The 24,079-nt window shown below is 40.5% G+C and overlaps 1 protein-coding gene and 1 long non-coding RNA gene across 2 annotated transcripts in view; one reads left to right on the forward strand and one right to left on the reverse strand.

Moving 5' to 3' along the window:
* Positions 1 to 1,975: 1,975 nt before the first annotated feature.
* On the reverse strand, positions 1,976 to 23,693 carry LOC109927982 (2,3-bisphosphoglycerate mutase). Its single transcript, XM_048610570.1, has 4 exons — positions 23,602 to 23,693; positions 7,661 to 8,302; positions 6,568 to 6,627; positions 1,976 to 2,034 (listed from the first exon to the last, which is right to left on the reverse strand). Exons 2-4 carry the CDS (start codon positions 8,256 to 8,258, stop codon positions 1,976 to 1,978), a joined length of 717 nt encoding a protein of 238 aa, XP_048466527.1. The 5' UTR covers positions 8,259 to 8,302; positions 23,602 to 23,693.
* A 137-nt stretch (positions 23,694 to 23,830) lies between these two features.
* The window catches only part of LOC125485770, a 16,740-nt gene continuing 16,491 nt past the window's right edge, over positions 23,831 to 24,079 (forward strand). Inside the window, exon 1 of the long non-coding RNA XR_007264468.1 lies at positions 23,831 to 23,898. This is a non-coding gene — a long non-coding RNA (uncharacterized LOC125485770). The remainder of the gene's footprint in view (positions 23,899 to 24,079) is intronic.

The raw sequence follows: 24,079 nt of genomic DNA on the forward strand, positions 1-24,079 counted from the left end.
CCCCAACTTGAATATTGAGTCCAATTCTAGGCATCACTATTATAGAAGATGTGAAGGCATTAGTTGACGTTACAGGAAAGATTTAGGAGAATGGTTCCAGGGATGTGGAACTTGACCAACATGAACAGCCTGGAGAAGCTGGGACTTTTCTCCTGGAAGAAATGAAGATGAGGAGAGGATCATTTGATCATTTAAAATCATTAGACGTCAGGACAAGGTAGATAAGGAAAAATTATTTCCATTAACAGAAGGGTCAAGAATCAGAAGACACCAATTTAAAAGGTTTAGCAAAAGAAGCAAAATAAGAAGCAATAGTAACATGAGAATTTCTTTCTCAAACAGCAAATTATTGGGATCTGAAATGCTCTGCTTGACAGTGTATATGTTTGAGATTCAACTGAAACCTTCAACAGAGAATTGGATAATTAACTGAAATTACAAAAATTACAGGGAAATAGCAAGCAAGCTGTTCTTGCAGAGAGCTGGCATTTACATGATGGGTGGGATGGACTCTTTCTAGACTGCAATAATTCTGTGAATTTATAAAATATAAATTTCATAAATGATGTATTTTGGAAGCAAGGCTAAAGATAAACAATAAAAATGGTATCATTTTGAACGGAAGGACTAGCATTTACATACCATCTTGTTTGAGTACCAGAAGGCTCTAACCACTTTACAAGCAATGTCTTCTCTGTAATGCAATTATTGCTTTCATGTTAGGAAACAAGGCAGCCAATTTGGGTAGGAAACCCCCACAAATAATGATGGGATAATTCCCCTGTTCATCGCTGACAAAGTCTAATTTGTAAGATGTCACTACCACTACAGTACATCCTAAATACTTTACTGGAATGTCAGTTTAGATGTCTCAGCTTCTAAATCCTGACATGGGACTCAAATCCACAACCTCTTGACTCAGAGTCAAGAGTGCTACAACTGAGCATCAGTTGACATTGACACACTTTAAAGAAGCACAGTGAGGCCTGAGGAATATCAGAAAAATCTTGTACATTATAATACAAGCTGATAAAATCTTAGTCTACTGGATTTTTGGCATAGCATCTTTCACTGCATGCTAAGTCTTGATTAGCATGAAGAGAGTTTCTTGGAGGATACCTTGCAGCCCAAGGATAGAAGGCCTGCCGGATCTTCCTTTAATCAAGCAGCTGAATGGGTTTGGCAGGAATCTCTGCTAGACTTAGGATCTGGCAGCAGGAATGTCTGCCCACACAGAGTTACCAGCCAGAGGTACATAGCTCCAGAGGTCTGCAGTGTCATGTCAGAACACCATTTCACTGAAGCCTAGGACAGAGGATCATTGCAATAAAAGTAGGTAATGTTTGGGATGAGGAAGATTTTTGGGATTGGAGGTTGTGGAGAAAGGAGTACAAGAAGGTTGGAAGCAAAGGAAGAGGGGAATTGTCTCTTAGCACCCTGTCCCCTGCACTGGGTCCAGTTCTGTAGTCTTATACAAATTATGCAGACTGAGGAAACACCCTCTTTCCCCTTCCCTCACCATCCTATCTCCAAACTGACAGTCTGTCCACACTGGTTTACCAGTTGAGTAGGTTGACTTCCTTATCCGCCAGGGGCTGTAATACATGCAGCACATCGCAGGTGGGAATGAGGCTTTTAAATGCCTCAATTGATGGTAGTATGGGATGGGATGGGATGGGATGGTTAAGCTTTGGCCTTCTCACTCAGTTTCTTGTGGTGGCAGGAAAGCAGTGGGTAACTCCTGAATCCCAATTATAGTCCCTTCCTACCACTTTCCTCACCACTCTTCAGCAGGGGCAGATTCTGCCCAATGTGTCAAATTCTAAGCAACACATGGATGAATGTAAAGGACTTGGAGAGGGCGCAGAGGAGATATACAGGAATAATAGTGAGGAAATGCCGCTATTAAGCAGAGAGCTAATGAGGTCCTCAAGATTTTGAAGGGTTTTAATAGAGTAAATTTTAAAAGAATAAGTTAAAAACGATTTGGCTTGAAGAGGGTCACAGTAATCAGGGGACATGGATTGAAGATAACTGTCAAAAAAAAGGAGATACAAAGAAATAAAAGCAAAATACTGTTGATGCTAGAAATCTGAAATAAAAACAGAAAATTCTGGAGAAACTGAATAGGTCTGGTAGCATCTGCGAAGACAGAAACAAAGTTAACTTTTCAGGTGTGATAGGACTTCTTCAGAAGAAATGGTTGAGTTAATAGAATGTGTAGCTGAGTTAACAGAATGATAAAGTTACCTATCTTTGAAGTGAGTCCATGTCAGGTTAAGTTTGTCCACACCTAATTTTCCTGTCTCTCACACAATGAATGAACACAATCAATCAATCTCAACAACAGCATTACATCTATTTGCTGAAGACATTTCAATAATTTGAAGACATGTTCCAAATTGTTTCCTATTTTCCTCTCAAGTATGAGACAGAATGTGCAAGAACCCTCCAGAAAACAGAAGTATTTCAAGAACCACATTATCAATGAGTTTTGAACAACTGCGTTCATAAGGCTGTATAATGTTATGACTCTAGCAGAAGTGCTGTTAATCCAGCCCCATTACTCACAAACCATACCAAACATGCAAATGTTTTAATTTATCACCAAAATGCTCAGTTTATTTTGCTTCAATACTGTTAACTAGAAGAAGAGACTTTGCCAGGTTTCTTCAACAAACTCAATAATAATTTTTCATTAAGAACAAACTTATTCTTTAAACAAGTGACTAAAGATACTATGCAGACATAAAATACATTCCCCTAATTCCACACATACAAATTTGTGCACACACAAAACAAGATGAGAGCTCTGCAGCAGTATTATGGAGTTGAAAGAAAAAGACAAAAGAAGGAAACCTGTAGGCCAAAGGCTCGAATTCAGAAGTTAGAATGGGTTGATGTTTTACAGTTCCTTTTATTTCCTGTTGAGGACATTCGATTGTTAATAGTTGCAGGATGACATAAGGTCTTGAAACCAGATTTTGGATTTGGATAGGAAACAGGAATTCTGATGTTTGAAATTTTTTCAGGGGTAAAGAACATTTTAGCCCATTTTGCTTTAAGATTATTACTTTATGGCTGAGGGAGATAGCGCGCTGGTTCTCCTTTTAACTTCTCGTTTCCAAGAAATCACAGGATAAATTCCTTTTCAACCGAGGTAACATCGAAACAGTTCCCTATTCCAATTTCTCAAAAGCCATAGATGTGTGTTCCTAACACTGCATAATTTCCATTCATTTAAGTCATGCAGTGCTTCAAATTTATTGCTGCATGTTGCACAACCCCCAAAATGTACAACTTACAAAAGGTGATGCAATCCCTGATGTCCACATCAATTGAAGGGACTTATCTCTGCCCTTGGTGAGATATTTCCTCTTTCTCCTTCATCTACTTCTGTTATTGCTCACTTGTGCTCAATGTTTCATCCAGTCTGCCATTTCTTTGAACTCTTTAGGGTGGATAGCTATATGCTGGTGTTTTCTTTAGTGAAATGCACTGCTAAGTGCATTGATGAGATACTTTCTGTCTACTGGAGGGTGCTTGTTGCAGATCCTGCCCTATTCATGGATAAAATAATAGGTTCTGGCACTATCATTTGACCTTGATACTGATGCTTATAAATGGGGTTACCTGAAGCTGCAACATTTTATATTGCTGTCTCTACAGTTAGGGACATAGCAACACTGATCAAACTTGCTTCATTTCTTAGGTTATCTTAATTTTGTTTCTGAAGCTTCATGTGTCAATGCTGCGTTCAATACACTAGTGCCTTTTCACTTCCTCCAAGACCTGTTAAAAATGTTTTAGTCTTTCATGGGATGTGGAAATTGCCAACTAGGCCGGTGTTTGTTATTCACCCCCAAATTCCCTTCAGAACAGCTATAGTCCATCCAAAATTATCATAAGGAAGGGATTTTCAGGATTTGGACCTAGTTGCAGTGAAGGAACGGTAATATATTTCCAAATCAGAGTGGTTTAGGGCTTGGAGTAGAATTTGCTGGTGGTGGCGCTCCCATATATCTGCTGTTCTTAAGTAGGTAGTAAAGGTCATGCGTTTAGAAGGTGTGTTTGAAGAATTCTAGGTGAGTTGCTATATCTTGCATATGGTACACATTGCTGGGGGAAGGGTGTGCACAGGGTGTTTATGGTGGTGAACAGGGCACTAATCAATGATGTTGGCTAGACCAGTGCTGGTGTGCAAGAGTGGTAAAAGACTGAAGATCCAGAAATGCATTGCAAATTTGTCAGTACTAAAAAAGGCATCATACTGTACATTTTAGTATAATGCTGTCTTGCCAGTTTAACAAGTACACATTAAAACAAACTGTATGACTGGCTGATATGAAAAATAGATATTTCATTCTTATTTTGCTGTAATTCATGCAATGTTTCATCTAGGTACTGTATATATTTAGTAAGTTGTATGGAGTGTAACAATCTGTATTCTGTTGCTTATTGAGGAAAATTTAAAATAAAAATTTATAGCGCTTCATAAGATTCTCAGGATGCTCCAAACTAAAATTTTTACCAAGCAAGAACTTGAAGTTATTTAAACAAATGTAGCAACCAACATTTGCAAATCAGATCAGAAATTAATCAGCAAATATGCCCTATTATCTGTTTTCAAGTGAGAGTGGAATAAATTAAGCTACATTCAGAAAAGTCCAGTGTTTTTCCAAAATTGCTATGCAATTTGTTTCTTAAGATCCATCGAAGCAGGAAATCCAGACTTCAGTTTAATGACTAATACTGTAGTTCTGTCCAGAACGTCAGATAAGGTCACATTCATTTTGAAGCACTGGTTAGAACTTTAAGACAAAAGAGGGGATAGTGCTGCTAAAGTGGCACTAGGGACAATCAGCTTAATGTTTTTAATAAATTATACAAGTTAAAGAATTCTGTTTTTAAAAAATATTTATAAATAAGCACTGCAGTTTATCACGATAGAACGGAGGATTAGGTTTATGGGCTTATCTCATATCGACAGGTTAACTGCAGTCCGCCTACACTCCTGCAAACTGCAACCTATTGATAAAGCAAGGAGTTGCAAATTTGGCCTTGGATGTTCTCCCATTTCTAAATGTCACAAAGTTCATTTCAATCTATCTGTAACACAAGCTCTATGGCATATCCTTTGTACAATGTATATTTTTAACAGATTAGAGCTTAGAAAAACACATTTTAAGATAAGGATTCCAGAAAACCAGTCAGCCTTTATAAACCAGAAAATAAATTATGCAATACAAAGGTGGACATGACAAAAGTTGGCCTTCTGTACTGCAATGGTACTGCAATTGCTTTGTGTCCCCAAACCAGTGAGGGAAAAGAAAATCAAATAGATCCAGTGACACTAGTGGAATGTACATGCTCAGCACTGGCAGATCTAGGCTAAGCCTTTTACCTGATGACTGACTAACTTGCAATAAGCTGTGGGGCTTATACCTTAAGCAAAGACTGCATGGGCGATGCTGGCAACTGTGGGATTGTGTTCTGGTATTGAACAAGAAAGAAATTAGGAGAGGAGCACAACTGTGTTTTGATTTTCATTACTGTGACCCAGTAATATTCCTATTTGATTTGTTTTGTTGAGCTTTATCCCAAGCCTCATTAACTAACCCTGTCAGCATAATATTCTACTTTTTTTCTCTCATACATCTAGCTCTCACTTAAATGCATCTTACGCAAATCTCAACCACTCCTAACCAGAGTCCAATATTTTTAAACACAGAATAGTTAGGATAAAGTTTCTTCTGATTTCCTTACTTGGATTTATTAGTAATTACTTGACAATTATGGCCCTGGAGTTGGTATTCAAAAGTGGAAACCTCTTCTATCCTATCAAGCCCATTCATATTCTTGAGGAGATCTACAGGACATCCCTCAACCTTCTCTTTCTAGAGAACAGCCCTACCAATTATGATAGGTACAACCTTTCAAATGTTGTATCATTCTTGTAAATCTTATTAGCACCTCTGCCAGCATCTCTTATTAGATTTTTATAATATGAAGATTAGAACTGCACACAAATGTGGTATACAACTTACAGAACATCTCCAGGTTTTAATTCTTTTCCTCTAGGAATGAGCCTTTTTTTTTTTTTAAATAGCCTTAACTGACCATTGCTATTTTGAACAACTTGTGCATTTGAATCCTAGATCTTCTTGTTCCTCTGCCCCATTTAGACGTTTAAGGGTAGAATAACATCTCAGGTAATGGTGCAAAAAAGGATTTAAATCAGGCAGATCACCGAAAATCAAACAGTGATTATAAGTGGCAGGCAATCCAATATACGTTGTACCGCCGTTAGGACATAAACTAATCCCTGTTTTCCAAGAAGAATGTTCTTCCCATTAAAATGTACCACCTCACATTTACCTTATTGGAATTACGCATCTATTCTGCAATTTTACAAGTGTCTTGTATTGTATTACAGCCACCCTCCATAACAATTGTATCTGTAATTTGGTGTCAGATTTGAAATTCTGCTTCTGAATCTAAATTATTTTTGTAAATGGTGAACAACAATGGGCAATTCTTGTGGACCGTTTAAGTAGCAACCCTTACCTTGTGGCCACTTGCCATCCAATATGCAACACGATCCCTGATTCCACATGCTCCGCGTTGCTACAAGTTAACCAAGTGGTACTTCATTGAAGGTCTTTTGAAAATGCAAGTGCATTACATCCATTGCATTACCAAGTGTCTACTCTTACTGCTTCAAAGATTTCAATGAAGTTGGTCAAGTATTCTCTTTTGAAGTCCAGGCTAATTACTCCTTATTATAGTTTTAGTTTCTGCATATTTTTCTGTTATATCTTTGAGTTAATATTCCTTGGTCTTTCCTATCCAATAATATTTGAAAAACTTCAGGCAATATGACATTTCACATTTGATAAACAAAACTCATGTCACTGGATGCTCATAACAGGATCAAGTCGCATGTTTTCAAAGTCAGTAAATTAAAAATCGAACAAGTAGGCGCTGCTTGAATAAAATGGGAGAAATTGTACTAGGTAGACTTTCAAAGAAAGCAAACAAATCTCAATGTTGAGTCCAGAGAATCTGCCAATAAATAATTTGGGGAAGGGAAAATTGTGTCAATCAAAAGCTTAAAGGCAATTTTTGAAAGAATTTTCAGCCACCATTTTGTTCCCCTTCAACAACTTGTGCACTTTTCTCTCCCCTGATGATGGCCCTTACTAAATTATAGAAGCCAAACAGTTGTGGACATAGGGAGACCTCTTCCAACAACAGTATTCTCAAAGCCTATTCAGGGAATTGTACCCACACAGGGTGCCTGCACAACAGTGATGAAAATCAACGCATTAAAAACTTTAAAAGAATTCCTACTCGATCTATTTTATAGCTTTTCTGGCTTTATCATGGACATAGAATTTCCCAAATTGCTCGGCAAAATTAGTGACTTATCTAATTCATTTCTTTCTTTCCCATATGCTCCTCTGGGTCCTATACAGCTGCTGAGAAAGAACACACCTATCTACTCTACCACACAAAAAAGACCCAATTGAAATGGAGGTCAAGAATTTAACTGTCCATTTCAACATTTCATGGCAAAACACAACACGTTATGACAATTTTAAAACCATGATGCAAGGAAATAAAAAAAAAAAATCATTCTATAGATATGTTATTTTACCTTCCAGATGTTTAAGAAGAGCCCTGGCACTGTTTCCATGTGCTGATATTAGAATGCATTTCCCTTTCTTTATTTCCGGCACAATTACATCATACCAATATGGCAGTAGTCTATCAAGAACCTCCTTCAAACTCTCAGCTTTGGGTAGCTTGTCTTTTGCAACATCACAATAATTGTATCTTCGATCATTGTAAATTTCATAGAAGTATGAATGTGATTCATCAATAGGAGGTGGAGTGATATCATAACTTCTTCTCCAAAGCTTAACTTTCTCTTCTCCATGAATTGAAGCCAACTCTGCTCGGTTAAGACCAATTAATGCTCCATAGTGGCGCTCATTAAGTCGCCAAGAGCTCTCAGTTTGCACCCATTCTTGCCCCATCTCCTGCAGAACTAGCCATGAAGTTTCAATGGATCGGCTCAAAATAGAGGTAAACACAAGATCAAATTCAAGTCCGGCTTCTTTTAGTACCTTTCCACATGTTTGGGCTTCTTTTATACCATTGGGAGTCAACCTTTGGTCAACCCAACTGCAAAATCGATTTTCTTTGTTCCATGCACCTTCACCATGTCTTAGCAACACCAGCTTGAATGTCATATTGATCTAATGTGGCTAACTTACAGGCACAGCGTCAAAGAATTCTGCAAAACAAAATAAATCATTTGTTGAGTGTTATGCAGTTGTGTATTCACTGCAGAATGGATACATCACCACCTAACATAATAAAAGCATATTAAAGCTTTCAAAAGAACAGTAATTATCAAATTTCATAAAGATAGGAGTATGATCCACATAGTTATTCTAACATATGATCAATACTACTGCAGACTTAATAAATTTAACCATTCTGGATCAAATCAAAATGGTTAAAACACATGCTGCTACTTGTTCATCTAAAGTTATACTTGTTAGCAGGTAACAAGCAAATAATCCATATTAACAGAATGCACTATAGCAAAACCTAAAAATCAAACTTTCAAATCAGACCTCTCTTGTCTAATGCAGGGTATTTCCTTTTTCCAATCAGGTCCTAATCCAACTCATCAGAATCAGCAGTGTCAAAACAGGGATGTGTACTGCCAACTTCCATTCAGATACATGATCAAATGACGTAGCAAAACCAATAAAAGAAAGAATCTGAAGTTTAACTCAATATAAAACATTTCAAATTTCATGGTTACCTGAAAGCCTTGACAGAGGAACAAAGTTAGTTTCTAACAAAGATAATATTTTCTTCAATCATGTTCATGGCAGCCAATTATTTTCAAATAAAGCTCATCAATTACTCAAATCTAAGAAGTCTTGATCACAATTTTTAGGGATATTTGAAAAGAGATGTAGCAATTTGAACCTTTTGGTTTACTATGCATTCTCAAGCAAACAATTCAAGCCAGATTCAGGCACTGCAATCACAGTGATTAATTTCTGAATAGTCAAATGAAAAGGTATATAAACAATATGTACAAACATGCTGACTCTCTGCAGAGAAATCCAGTCAATTGAGTCCTGAAGAAGGGTAATACCCGAAACGTTGACTTCTCCTTTCCTCCAGATGCTGCCTGACTTGCTATGCTCTTCCAGCCTCCTGTTCATCTACCTTGGATTCCAGCATCTGCAGTCTTTTTGTTTCTAAACCAGTTTAATTTCTACGTCATATTCCCACAACCCTCTAAGTTTGTTTCCTTCAAGAATCCATCCAATTTTATTCCGAATCCCCAATTAACTCTGCTCTACCCCCTGGTAGGGTGGCAAGTTCTATTGAGGTTAATACTGCTCACTCATATTCACTTGTTTGTCTGTTAAATTTATTACATTAAATAATAAGACAGGATTAATCAATTATTGATGGTAAAGACGACTTTGAGTGACAGAGATAATGACATTATATAATTGTAATTTTAATTTTAAAGGGAGAAGTGTGAGTCCATGACTAGTGTTTTAAGCATAACTGAGAGAATCAAGACAGAGCTGGCTAAAGTGAACAAGGAAGATAGGTTAAACAGTGGTGCAGTTGAGTTGCAGTGGCACACTTTTAAGGAGACTGGTGAGTGGAGGACTGGTGTAACCCCTCAGTGATGACAGTAAAAGAAAAGAGTACTAGCAAGCATGCAAGGCTAATCATTTTTCCCTTGTACAGAAGCCAAGTCTCAAACTTAAGTCATTTAGCCCATGCTCAAAGTTTAAAAGAAATGCAAAGATTTAAATGTGTCACAGACAATGAAGCCACCATTGACTTGGACCTCATGACATGTGTTTGGCTAATGACCAAACTCTGGGAAGCCCTGGCGTAGGGTGTAACATATTTGCAAACTGTCACAGGTACAGCGCCAAGGGATCAGTAGGTCTTCAACTATTTACAATCCATGAAGGGACTGAATGTGTGGTAGCAAATTTTGCCAAAAACACCAAGATAGGTAGAAAAATATGTTATGAAGAGGAGGTAAGGATATAGGCCTGTTAAGTAAATCGGTAAATATTTGGCAAATAGAGCGTAACATGGATAAATGTGAATATTTGGATTCACACAGCTTCATCAAGGGAGATCATGCCTGACAAATCTATTGGAATTCTTTGAGGTGGTAATGAGCAAGTTAGTCAAAGGAGAGCTAGTGGATGAGATCTACTGTATTTGGATTTCCAGAAGGCCTCTGACAAGGTGCCACACAGGAGGCTGCTAAATAAGACCTTATGGTGTCAGGGGTAAGCTACTGGCATGAATAGAGAATTAGTGGACTGGCATTAGGCAGCGAGCAGGGATAAAGGAGTCCTTTTTCAGGATGACACCCGGTCACTAGTAGAGTTCCAAAGGGATCATTGTTGGGACCACAACAATTCAAATCATACATTAATGATCTAGACATTGAAAGTGAGGCCATTGTTACTAATTCTACAGATGACACAAAGACAGATGGAGGAAGAGGTACTGCTAAAGAGGTGGGGAGACTGCAGAATAAAGGCCACGACAATGGGCAAAAAAGCGGCAGATGGAATACAACGTGGGAAAGTGAATTTATGCATTTTGGTAGGAAGAATGGAGGTCTGGACGATTTTCTAAATGGAAAAAGGCTTCAGAAATCTGAGGTACAAATGGGCTGAGTTCAGAATTTCCTAAAGTTAACATGCAGGTTCAGTTGGTTGTTAGGAAGGCAAATGCAATATTAGCATTCAATTTGAGACGGCTAGAATACAAGAGCACGGATGTACTACTGAGGCGTAAGTGACTCTCAACAGACCGCATTTGGAAGATTGAGAGCAGTTTTGGGACCCGTATCTAAGGAAGGATATGGTGGCTTCGGAGGGGTCCAGAGAAGGTTTACAAGAATAATCCCAGGGATGAAGGGCACGTCATGAGGTGCAATTGAGGATTCTGGGCCTGTACTCAGAATTAGAAGGACGGGTGGGATAATCTCATTGAAATTTACAGAATACTGAGAGATCTGGGTAGAGTAGATGTGGAGAAGATGTTTCCACTAGAAGAGACTAGAGCAGTCTCAAGAGTGAAGAGGTGATTCTTTAGAACTGAAATGAGGAGGAATATCTTCTGCCAAAGGATGGTGAACCTGTGGAATTTATTGCTGCAGAAGGCTGTGGAGGCCAAGTCATTGAGTATATTTAAGACAGCGATAGATAGTTACTTGATTAGCAAAGGGATCAAAAGTTATGGGGAGAAGGCAGGAGAATGAGGTTCAGAAACATAAACCACTATCGAACAGCGGAGCTGACATGATGTTCCAAATTACCTAATCCTGCTCCTATGTCTTATGATCTTAAGGTCTTATGTCCACTTTGGCAGGAACATTAGAAAAGCCATACATGATTTAAATGAAAAGACTGCGGAACGTGGAGGTACAGAGGGATCCGGTGTCCAGGTACATGAATAACAAAAAAGTTAGTCTGCACGTTCAGAAAGTGAATAAGAAGACAAATGGAATATTGCTGTTTATTGCAAGGGGAATGGAATACAAAAGTAGCAAAGTTCTACTTTTGCAGGCGAGGCCACATTTGAAGTATGCACATTTTTAGTCTCCTTATTTGGAAAAACAACTTGCTTTAGAAGAATTACATGGAAGGTTCACTCAGCTCATTCCTGGGATAAAAGGGTTAAATTATGAAGTTAGGTTTAAAAGTTTAGGTCTATACCCATTGACATTTAGAAGAATAAGGGATGATCTTAGTGAAAGATACGATATCTTGAGGGGGCTGGATAAGGTGAATAAAAAGAGGATGTTTCCTCTTGTGGGCAAGACTGAAAACAGGGGACATATTTTTAAGATAGGAAAATGACAAAGAGAACTTGTTGTCTCTGAGTTAGAGTCATAGAGTCACACACACGGAAACAGACCCTTCAGTCCAACTCGTCCATGTTGATCAGACATCCCAATCTGACCTAGTCCCATTTGCTAGTATTTGGCCCATATCCCTCTAAACCCTTTCTATTCATATACTCATCCAGATGCCTTTTAATTGCACCTGCCTCTATCACTTCCTCTTACAGCTCATTCCACACATGCACCACTCTCTGGTTGAAAATGTTACCCTTCAAGTCTTTGTAAACTTTCCCCCTCTCACCTTAAACCTATGCCCTCTAGTTTTGGACTCCCCCACCCTAGAAAAAAAAAACCTTGGCTATTCAGCCTATCCATGCCCCTCATGATTTTATAAACCTCTACAAGGTCACCCCTCAAAGCCTCTGATGTTCCGGGGAAAATAAAACCCAACCTATTCAGCCTCTTCCCACAACTCAAACCCTCCAGTCTTGGTAACATCTTTGTAAATCTTTTCTGCACTCTTTCAAGTTTAACATCTTTCCCACAGAAAGGGAAAAGAATTTTATGCAGTATTCCAAAAGTGGCTTCACCAATGTCCTGTACTGCCATAACATGACCTCCCAACTTCTATACTCAATGCACTGACCAATAAAGGCAAGTGTACCAAATGCCTCTTCACTATCCTGTCTACCGGCAGCTCCACTTTCAAGGAACTACGCACATGCACCCCTGTCTCCTTGTTCAGCAACAGTCCCCAGAGCCCTACTATTAACTGTATGAGTCCTGTCCTGCTTTTCCATACCAAAATGCCTCACATTTATTTAAATTAAACTCCATCTGCCACTCCTTGCCCACTGTCCCAACTGATCAAGGTCCTGTTGTGCTCCGAGATAACCTTCTTCACTGTCTACTACACCACCGACTTTGGACAGTGGACCCAGCACCGATCTTTGTCGTACACTGTTGGTCAAAGGCCTCCAGTCCGAAAAGCAACCGTCTACTATCACCCTCTGCTCCTACTTTCAAACCAATTTTGTATCCAATTGGCTAGCTCTCCCTGAATCCCATGTGATCCAACCTTACTAACCAGTCTGCCATGCAGAACCTTGTTGAATGCCTTGCTGAAGTCCGCATGCACGACGTCTACCGCCCTGCCTTCACCAATCTTCTTTGTCACCTCTTCAAAAAACTCAATCAATAGTGAGACACCATTTCCCATGCACAAAGCCATGTTGACTATCCCTAATCAGTCCTTGCTTTTCCAAATGCATGTCCCTCAGAATCCCCTCCAACACCTTAGTCACCACTGACATAAGGCTTACTGGTCTATAGTTCTCTGACTTTTCCTTACAGTCTTTTTAAAATAATGGCACTATATTAGCCACTCTCCAGTCTTCCAGCACCTCACCCGCGGCTGTCAATGATACAAATATCTCAGCAAGGGGCCTAGCAATCTCTTCCCTAGCTTCGCACAAAGTTCTGGAAAACACTCGATCAGGTCCCCAGGGATTTATCTACCTTTATGCGCTTCAAGACTTCCAGCAGCACCACCTCTTCTGTAATATGAACTCTTTTCAGGACATCACTATCTGTTTCCCCAAGTTCCCAAGCTTCCATGTCCTTCTCCACAGTAAATATTGACGGAAAATATTTGTTTAGTACCTTACCCATCTCCTGTGGTTCCACACATTTTGGATTTAGATTTATTTATTTGTCACAGGTACTAAGTGTAGAAATACATAAGTACAGCAAAAAGTGCACAGTCACCATTCACGTGCACCCACTTGGTTACAAAAACCAGAATTAAAAGATTTAACAGAACCAAAAGGTAAGCAAGAGAAAAAGAAAAGTCCAGATCTCAAAAGTCCATCTCCACAATGATACAGGCGCTGCTCCAATCGCTAGGGCACCCAGGAGGCTACTGCCATGTGAAAGACCCGCTATCATCGCTGTCGCTGCCTCACCGGCTCGCTCTCCTATTGATCTTTTGGGGCCTACTTTCTCCCTAGTTAGTCTTTTGCCCTTAATGTACTTATAGGATCTCTTTAGATTCTCCTCAACTCTATTTGCCAAAGCTATCTCATGTCCCCTTTTTGCTGTCCTAATTTTCTTTTTAATTATTTTCCTACTGCCCTTATACTCCGAGGGATTCACTCGATCCCAGCTGTCTATACCTGATATATTTCTCCTTCTTTTTCTTGAGCCAGAGCCTTATTTTCTCTAGTTATTCAGATATGAGAACTCCTTACATATTTGTTTCTCAATTTCCTGGTGATTATTGGGGGCTGGGGGTGCTATAACATGATCCCAAGGTGATCATTCCTTTCTAATTTTTCAGTTCCACCCATATAACTTCATGGGACAATCTCCCAGGAATATCCTCCCTAAATACAGTCATAATGTTATCCCTAACCAACACCCCTCTCTTCTCTTTTATCTGCCTTTCTTTCCTTCCTAAAGCATCGATACCCCAGAACATTAAAGTACCAGTCCTGTCCATCCCTGAACCATGTTTCTGTAACATATGATATCCCAGTCCCAGGTTCCCAACCATGCCCTAAAATCATCTGCCTTACCTGTCAGTCCTGTTGCATTGATGGAAATGCAGTTTAATTTATCATTCGTACCTTGTTCTCTGCCAAGCTCTGGTTGGCCTTAACTATTTCATTTGCTCCCCTTATCTACTGTAGAGTCCTAGAGGGTCGAATTTTCTTCTCAACAAAGTAGTGCTGGCTGAGTTTTTCAGTTTAGTTAAGGTTGGGTTAAATAAATTTTTGTTAGATAAGAGAGTCAAGGCATGGGGTGCTGATGGGAAAGTGGAACTGAGACTACAATTCGACCTGTCATGATTTTAATTGAAAGATGAAACAGGCTCAAAGGGCTAATATAGCCCACTCCTGTTCCTCTGTTCCTAAGACTCCGGACCATTCCACTGGCTCAATAAACAGAAGTTGGTCTGTTCTCTTGACCCAGCTGGCACCAAGTTTTTCTGTCCTCGCTAACTAACCCAGTTCCCAGTACCTCAAATTTAAATCTCTTTATGCTTTTGTTCCTCACGATCTCTAATCTTCTCTAGCCCAATAACCTCTGTATTCCCATGCCACCAGCTCATTCTTCCAATGCTGAGCACTCTCACACACATTCTCTCTCTCTCTTTTGTTTTCCACCCACCTACCAGACATCTCTGTATCTCCCTGTCCTTAAGATATTCCTTAAGACAAAGGCATCTGGATGAGTATATGAATAGGAAGGATTTAGAGGGATAAGCGCCAAATGCTAGTAAACGGGAGTAGATTAATTAAGGATATCTGATCGGCATGGAAGAGTTGGATCCACGGGTCTGTTTCCATGCTGTACACTCTATGACTTTAAAGGTCAGAAAATGTACAGCGAGGTTTGAAAATATCACAACAAGGAAAAATCAGTATCCTTCTTATATTTGAAGGTCCATATTGCCATAATATAAAACTGCAAATAATACCCCACTCTTTCAGATTAGTGTCTCTTATCAATACCACATCTCACTTTCATCATGAAAAGTCAGTTACCAGTCCATGTTTGGACAGTTATACCAGATTGCACCTAGCTGTGTAACATACTTTACTCCTGCTGCCACAAATTAAAATACAAATCACATAAATTTGAAGACACAATATCAACAATGTTAGAAATTTTTTGGAACAGGCTAATCTATTAAACGGATTAATGAAAAGAACCATTTAAAAGAGACAAGCAGTATAGGAGATATACTGAATATCTCCAACTCAACTCAGAAGTTAATGAAATAACTAGACTGACAAGCCCTTATAAAACCAAACTATGTTAAGTTTATGCACAGAGATATGCAATTGGAATAATTATATATTTAAGTTGGCTGTACTTACCTGGAAGATTGCATTCAATACAGTTTGTGCTAGACAAGTGAATAAACTCTGAGCACTGGCCTTTAACCAAACATATCAATCACGCAGGAAAGGTCATGGCAGAGTCATGACTCAAATTCCTACTTGCACTGGAGCTGTAATTTTATCTGCAGCAGAAAATTCATATTCTTTCTTTTTAAAACCAGAGCTACATGGTTCAAGCCTTCTAATTTTCTGCTTTAAAGTTCAGCTCTGCAAGTCCTGGAAATATTATGCTCCTGTTCTTCAACATTCAATGTATTCAGGGTAGATTGCCCAAAATATTCCAAATCCAGTCTCAAATTTATCAATTCAGCGGCAATGTTATGACTTAACTGGGAACAGTGCACCAATAATAATGCTCCACTGTTCCACAAGCCTCCCAAGGTGTATAAAATCACAACGAATTTATTAAAACCAGGATGTACAAGAGGTTAAAACAGGAGGAGTCCACATAACTCGCATTAATGTAGGGCTAGAGGAGCTCACAGAGATAAGGACCAGTAAGACAATGGAGGAACTTGAAAATAAACATTAGAACGTTAACATCAAAAAGCTGGTTGCTCAACTGGGACTAAAAGTAGTCAGTGAGCACAAGGGAGGACAAAAATGTTAAAGCTTGGAGTAGTGAGACAGTAGTTTTGAAAATTAGAGATACAGTAACTAAGGAGTGAACACCATCAGCTAACATGGGAGCTAAAAGGAAGTTGAGCAGACAACAGTTTAACGGGAAACAAAGACAGAATGCCAGAGAAACTCAAAACATTAACTCTGTTTCTTGCTCCACAAATGCAGCCAGACTTGCTGAGTTTCTCTAGCATTCTCTACGTTTGTTTCAGATTTCAAGCATCAGCAGTTTAGTGAGAAAAGGCTCAAGGAGGCTGGAGGCAAGTTTCTTGGACAGCAGCTTGATAGGAGCGAAATGCGAGAAAAGAGAGAAGACTACAGAACAGTGAGAGTTCAGATTTATGGCTGGGTAGAATGCCACAGGATGGATGGACAGGTTGGCTAGGAGAAGGGAGATTGCAGGAATTGCTGATCCGATGGCCTCAAGTTTAATGACTAAGAAGTTGATGTTTGTTCTTTTCGTTGAAGTGTGAGCAGAAAAATCGGTGTTGAAGGCAGTTTGCAGTAGATAAAAGAGGCCAAGGGTTATCTTTACATTGCAGGAGGATCCTAGAAGTGAGAGCAGTTTTAGAAGACAACAGTAAGACTTAATAGGGCTTCATGTGGTTCGGACAGATCCAGGAGTGAATGGCTAAGTGGTCAGCAATATCCATTCAAGTCTGAGGTCATTCCAGGGTGAATAGCCAAAGTGAGAGAGGAATGATTTTAGTGGAGTTTAGAACAAAGGAAACGTGATGGTGGTTGGTCAATTTACCAGCCGTAAAAATATTTCATCATTTAGATAGCATGAGAAGACAGTGCTGATCATTGGGCCTTCAAAAAGGCATTTAGCATGTTGGCTTTCATCAGTCAAGACAGAGTATATGAGTTGGGACTTTTTGTTACAGTTGTATAAGTCATTGGTGAGGCCTCACTTGGAATATTGTGTACAGTTTTGATCATCCTGTTATAGGATAGACATAACTAAACTGGAAAGTGTGCAAAGAAGATTTGTGAGGATATTGCCAGGACTAGAAGGCCTGAGTTATAGGGAAAAGATGGCCAGGATAGGACTTTATTCCTTGCAACGCAGGAGAATGAGGGATGACCTTATTGAGGTGTATAAAATCATGAGGGGCACAGATAGGATGAATGTATTTAGTCTTTTTCCCAGGGATGGGCAATTGAAAACTAGAGGGCATAGGTTTAAGGTGAGAGGGGACAGATTTAAGAAGGGCCTGACAGGCAACTTCTTCACACAGAGAGTGGTGAGTATATGGAGTGGGCTGCGGGAGAAAGTGGTTGAGGCCGGTACAGTAGCAACATTTAAAAAACATTTGGATAGGTACATGGATGAGAAGGGATTAGAGGGATATGGACCAAATGCGGGCAATTGGAACTAGCTGAGTGGGCACCATGTTCAGCATAGACCAGTTTGGGCTGAAGTGCCTGTTTCCATGCTGCATTACTCTATGGGCATGGAGATGCAACAAAAACACAGTTACCTGCAAATCTTAAATTCTCAGATCAGGCAGGTAGATTTTTGATTAGTCAGGGTGTTTAGGGTCAGGCTAATCTGCTAAAGCACTTGAAAGAAACAAAAGGTGGAAATGATAAAGATAGACTGCTAGAACTGTCCTATTGTGTCAAGAACTTTGCAAAACACACTACTTCTGCGACAAATATTATAACTCTGATGGAATTTCTTAGGTATATGTTGCTAAGGTTAATCTTATTGTGCATCAATACATATCAATGCATTCAAACAGACAACAGATTCATGTGGGTATTTTTCTTTTAAGTATCCCTCAAGCGCTTTGAGATGCATTTCCTAAGTTAAAGGTGCTATATAAATACAAAGTTCTTTCATCATTAAACTCAATAACTGTAATATGAACTATACAAATGTTTTTGGATATATGTTTGTGTGAATTTCATTCAAAATAGAATGAGATTCCCTCTAATTGCAAGAAAATAATCCTCCCAACATGTTTGTCTAACATGAACCTCAAATAGTAAAACAATTTTTAAATTGTACTGGTCCACACTGAAATTTTTGGTTCAACTTATCTTTCATATTTATGAATGCTACAAATAACAATGAGTAGTAAAATGACTGCAAGCCAGATTTTATAATATTGGGATGAAAGGTATTTGCATATTGTTCGCTTTAGATGAAGTCTTGTCTACTTTTTGATCAAAGTGGCCCTATCAACATAAATGCGGAAAATCAAAAATGGATCAAATCATTTTATTAAAAACAACTGCTGACCAGTAGAAGGTCGCAAGTTTCTGCCCCATTATCTCCAAAACTACTTACATTATCAATGGTAAACCATCATTTTTCATGGTAGCCCAAGAGTAGTACTGACTTTGGAAAATGCACTCTGGCACACCACTATCAGTTTTCTTGATCAGCTCATAAATATCTTCACCATATCTTTACTGTTCCAATTTTGTTACTAATTTCAGCTTTCCCTGCTTCAGAGCACCTTCACAAATGTTAAAATGTGTCAAATCTTCCAAGTTACAGAAATTTAGAGAATTTACGGAAAATGCTAATTCTCCTCCTACTCCTCCCACAACACTCAGTTTTCGTCAATAAGACACATTCTGCGTTTTACTAACAAAACCTGACCTTTATCAATTTGCAAAGTGGCCAGCAACCTTTGGCAAGAAAAAGATACCCAGAGAATTTCAAATTGTCACAAACTGCTGGCAAGAAGGGCAGCTCACATCTGATCTCTGCGACTTTCACTGAGTTGTTCTATTTTCACACTAACCAAACTCACCACAGAAGTTTTCTTCTAAATATAGTGCAAATACTCCGTTAACATGTTAATTTCATGACTACTAATCAAGCCCTTTGCATAACACAAAATATATAATTACAGCAAACTTTTTTTTAAACTGGTACTCTCACTAAACCAGCAAAAATTGTATGCTTGAAACACAAATTTACGTTCTTGTTGCAATCTCTGTGATGTCTGAGTAGTCAGTTGAGGGTGCAAGTGAAATGGCTCTCTGTCGGCAAGTTTTATTTAAGACAATGTTTTCTTATCATGCTGTAAATAAAGTATAATAGTGACGTGTATACCCCTGTATTACATTTCTATTACTTGGTTTGTGATCAATTGGAACATGTGATCATTCGGTACACTCCTGGTCCCATACATGCTGGTTAATAAAAAGTTACTGTTTGTGTGTGGAGACTTGTGCTTTCAGTTCATGAATTACTTGCAATTCTAGAAGTTGTAACATTTGAAATTAACAAGTTTTCTAACTTTTCTTTCGTGTTATCTCATTTGAGGTAGCCTTAAACGTGGAAAAATGTGGATAAAAATACAATAAACTATTAATATGAATTCAAACCAGTAAACATTGTCCAAATTTCCTTATTTTGTATATGCAGAAACCAAAATGTCACAAAAGGTGCTAATATTGTATTAGTTTACATAATCATAAAAATGTCACAGTTGGACTTCTGCTATTTGGCACAACCATAAGATGCAGAAGCAGACTATTCAGCCCATCGAGTCTGTTTTGCCATTCAAAGAGATTATAGTTGATCGATAATCCTCGACACCACTTTCCTGCCTTTTCTCCATAACCCTTCAATTACCTTAATGATTAGAAATCTGTCTATCTCAGATTTGAACAAATATACTCAATGGCCAAGACTCATCAGACCTCTGCAATAAAGACTTAAACAGATCATAGAATCCTATAATATGGAAAGAGACTATTTGGCCCATCAAATCCACACCAGCACTCTGAAGAGCATCCCACCCAGACTCACCCTTACCCTATCATCAAATCGAAATATTTCCCATGGCAATCCACTTAAGCGGCGCATCTTTGGACTGGGGAAGAAAACCAAAGCGTCAAACCAAAACCTAAGCAGACAATGTGCAAACTCCACACAGACAGTCACCCTAGTCTGGAATCAATCCCAGGTCCTTGATACTACAAGGCAGCAGTGCTAACCACTGCGTCGCCCTCCTTCACCTCCTTCTGAGAGGGAAAAAAAAAATCCTTGCATCAAGTTGCTCCATAAGATTTTCAAGCAACCCCTCTAGTCTCCATGCACCTCCTCATTAGGGGTTCTTGTGGTGCAATGGTAGTGTCACCACCTCTGAGCCAGAAAAGCCAGGTTCAAGTCCCACTTATTAAATAATTAAAAAAAACTGAATGAGCTGGAAATTAAGAGCAGAACAGAAATTGCTGGAAAATCTCCTCAGGTCTGGCAGCATCTGTGGCGAGAAATCAGAGTTAACGTCTTAGGTCAGAAGGATTCTGAATGGTCACTGGACCCGAAACGTTAACTCTAATTTCTCGCCACAGATGCTGCCAGACCTGCTGAAATTTTACAGCAATTTCTGTTTTTGTTTATGTATAATAACATAAGGTCTTTTCCCCAGGATAGGGCAGTCCAAAACTCAAGGGCATAGCTTTAAGATAAGAGTGGAAAGATTTAAAAGGGACCTAAGGGGCAACTTTTTCCACACTGAGGGTGGTGCGTACATGGAATGAACAGTCGGAGGAAATGGTGGAGGCGAGTACAATTACAACATTTAAGTCACATCTGGATGGGTACATGAATAAGAAGAGTTTAGAGGGACATGGACTAAATGCTGGCAAATAGAACTAGATTAATTGAAGATAAAAGCTGGAGAAGTGTGGAGGGGACAGCGTTTATGTAATAGTTGGGGAGGGGTATGTGGGGGTGGTGGGGTGTAGGGTGCTGGTGAAGAAAAGATGTTGATAGTTCAGAATGTGAGACTGACACTTGAAGAAGGAGCGAGACTCCAAAAGCTTGTGTCTTCCAATAAACCTGCTGGACCATAACCCAGTGTTGTGTGATTTTTTGACCTCTCTCTCTCCTTGACTTCTGTGTTTCCATTTTGGGGAATAAACTATCCACTGACTCCCAAAGCTACTTTCACTACAGCTCGTCACACCCATACTGCAAGGACTCCATCCCATTCTCCAGTTCCTTCACCTACGTCGCATCTGTTTGCGTGATGTTACTTTCCAAAACAGCACTGCTGACATGCTTCCTTCTTCTATGACCATGGTTTCCCATCCATTGTGGTTGACAGGGCCCTCAACTGCATCCAACCCATCACCCATGTTTCTGCCCTTTTCCCTTCCCATCACTCACAACAGCATGATCAGGCTCCCTTGTCCTCACTTTATCCCAACAGCCCCTGCATTCAAAGGATCATTCTCTGCCATATCTGACAACTCCAGCAGAACACCACTGCCAAACACATCTTCCCATCACTCCCACTGTCTGCATTTTGCAGGCATCATTCCCTCCAGTACACCCTAGTCCATTCCATGACCACCAACACCACTCCCCCTCCCCACAGCACTTTCCCATGTAACCGCAGAAGGTGCAACACCTGCCTCTTCATCCTCTCCTTGCTCACCATCCAAAGGCCTAAACAGTCTTTCCAGGTGAAGCAGCATTTCACCTGTACCTCCTCCAATCTTGTGTATTGTATTCACTGGACCCAAAATGGCCTACTGTACATTGGAGAAACCAAACACAGACTGGGTGACCGTTTTGCAGAACACCTGCGGTCTGTGCACAAGCAAGACCCTGACCTTCCCATAGCCGGTCATTTTAACATAGCGTCATGCTTGTATGCCCACGTGTCTGTCCTCAGCATGCCGCAGTGTTCCACTGAATCACAATGCAAACTGGAGGAACAACATCTCATCTTCAGACTAAGCACTTTACAGTCTTCTGGACTTAATATTGAGTTCAACACCTTCAAATTGTGAGCCAACTCCCATTCCTTCCCTTGCTTTTAGCTTTATTTGTTACATTCTCTATTATCATGTCCTCTACCCCTCCCCCAACACCCATGGGTCTGTCTGATCTTTCAAGTCTGGCAGTCCACTCCACACCTTCTTCTTCGATAAAGAAGTTCTGTACCCACAAGTGGAGCTCTTCTTCCGCTGCCTCCGCCTCCATGCCTTCTTCATCAAGAAAGACTGCCAACCACTCTCCGGGGTCCTCTTCCTCCTCCTCTTGGAGGCCCCCTGCCGGCCTCTTACCTATTCTAGACCACTTCATTGCTAACTGCCAACACAACATCGACCACCTTGATTTCTCCACCTGTTTACCCACTACAACCTCTCCCGCTTCAAACATGCAGCGCTCCACTCTCTTTGCACCAATCCACATTTCACTATCAAACCCGCTGACAAAGGCAGGGCAGTGGTAGTCTAGAGGATGGACGCCAACACTCCGACACCACGTCCTATCTCTGCCTTGACCACAACCCCATCATGGCCTGTCAAGCCACCATCTCCCATACTGTCCATGACTTCGTCACTTCCGGTGACCTCCCCTCCACTGCCTCCAGCCTTATAGTCCCCCAGCCCCGCACTGCCCAGTTCTACCTGCTGCCCAAGATCCTTTACCCCAAATGCCTGCCGGCCTGTTGTGTTCTTCCAGCCTCCTGTTCATCTCCCTTGGGTTCTAGCATCTGCAGTATTTTTAACTCGAAGTTAGACACACCATTATTCTGCCATTCTTGCATTCCAATCACTTAATCTAAATTGTCAACATCCTTTCTACCCCAGCACTCTACCCCATTCCCACCTATAGCATAAATGCTCTTTCCCCCCACTTCACTTTAGCCCTGATGAAGGGTCATCTAATCTGGAAGCGTTAGCCTGCTCTCTCTCCATGGATACTGCGTGACCCCCTGTGATTTCCAGCATTTGTTGTTTTTAGCAGCGATTCCCAGCATCTGCACTAATTTGGCCCTAATATGGTCGGCATGGGACTGAAGGGGCTGTTTCCATCCTGTACGTTTCTATAACGTCCCTGAACAGGCTGATTAGAAAATACCTCAGAGTTATGGAGTGATATTTGACAGTTCGGAATAACTCAGGAAAACAAAAGGCTGCCCTTTTGTTAAAGTGGGATTTGATTCTGACAGCTCAGTCCCTTCAGAACCACACAGAACCGGCTCGAAGTTGCAATCAGCCTCGATTGCCCTCACTATTACGCCCTCCCCCGGCAATGTCTAAGCATCTCCCGCACCCCAACCCATCCCCGGTCCGGGGAAATAGGAGCGGGATTGGTGGGGGAAGGAACCGTTACAACCCGCGCCCCTCCCCCGGGAACACTCACTCACTCACTCACTCCCCCGGAGCAGCTCCCAGGGCCCGGCCCAGGCCCTTCTCTCCGCTCCGCGTCAAGGCCCCACCATCACTCGGCAACCGCCCCCGGACCAATCAGCGACCACCTCTCTTCCACAGTGGGTGGAGGTCGGACCAATCGCTGCGCAGCTAACAAACGGGTGATTGGCCGGCTGGTGACGGTTAGGCGGGGGGAGGGAGAGAAATTTCTGGAAATGCCAAAGCCGTTGGACAGGATCTGAAGGGTAGGGAAAGGCGGTCAATGGGATTGTAAATAAACCGCTGAAGGAGACGGAGGTTAGTGCTGACTGGGTTACTGCTTCATAACACTGTTGATTGATGACCCCTTCCGCCACTTTACTGCTAACCCAGAGCAGACTGAAGCAGAGATAGTAGGAACTGCAGATGCTGGAGAATCCGAGACAACAAGGTGCAGGGCTGGATGAACACAGCAGGCCAAGCAGCATCATAGGAGCAG

This window comes from Rhincodon typus, chromosome 22 (assembly GCF_021869965.1).
Source record: "Rhincodon typus isolate 14 chromosome 22, sRhiTyp1.1, whole genome shotgun sequence".
NCBI classification, from domain to species: domain Eukaryota; kingdom Metazoa; phylum Chordata; class Chondrichthyes; order Orectolobiformes; family Rhincodontidae; genus Rhincodon; species Rhincodon typus.

Excerpts from the sequence above, each read along its gene's own strand:
- LOC109927982 (XM_048610570.1), bottom strand. The coding sequence starts at position 8,258 with ATGACATTCAAGCTGGTGTTGCTAAGACATGGTGAAGGTGCATGGAAC. Across the intron at positions 6,628-7,660 it reads TCTTCTTAAACATCTGGAAG|CAACGCGGAGCATGTGGAAT; the intron begins GTAAAATAACAT and ends GTTAACTTGTAG. Across the intron at positions 2,035-6,567 it reads GGATGGCAAGTGGCCACAAG|TTATCTTCAATCCATGTCCC; the intron begins GTAAGGGTTGCT and ends TTTTTTTGACAG.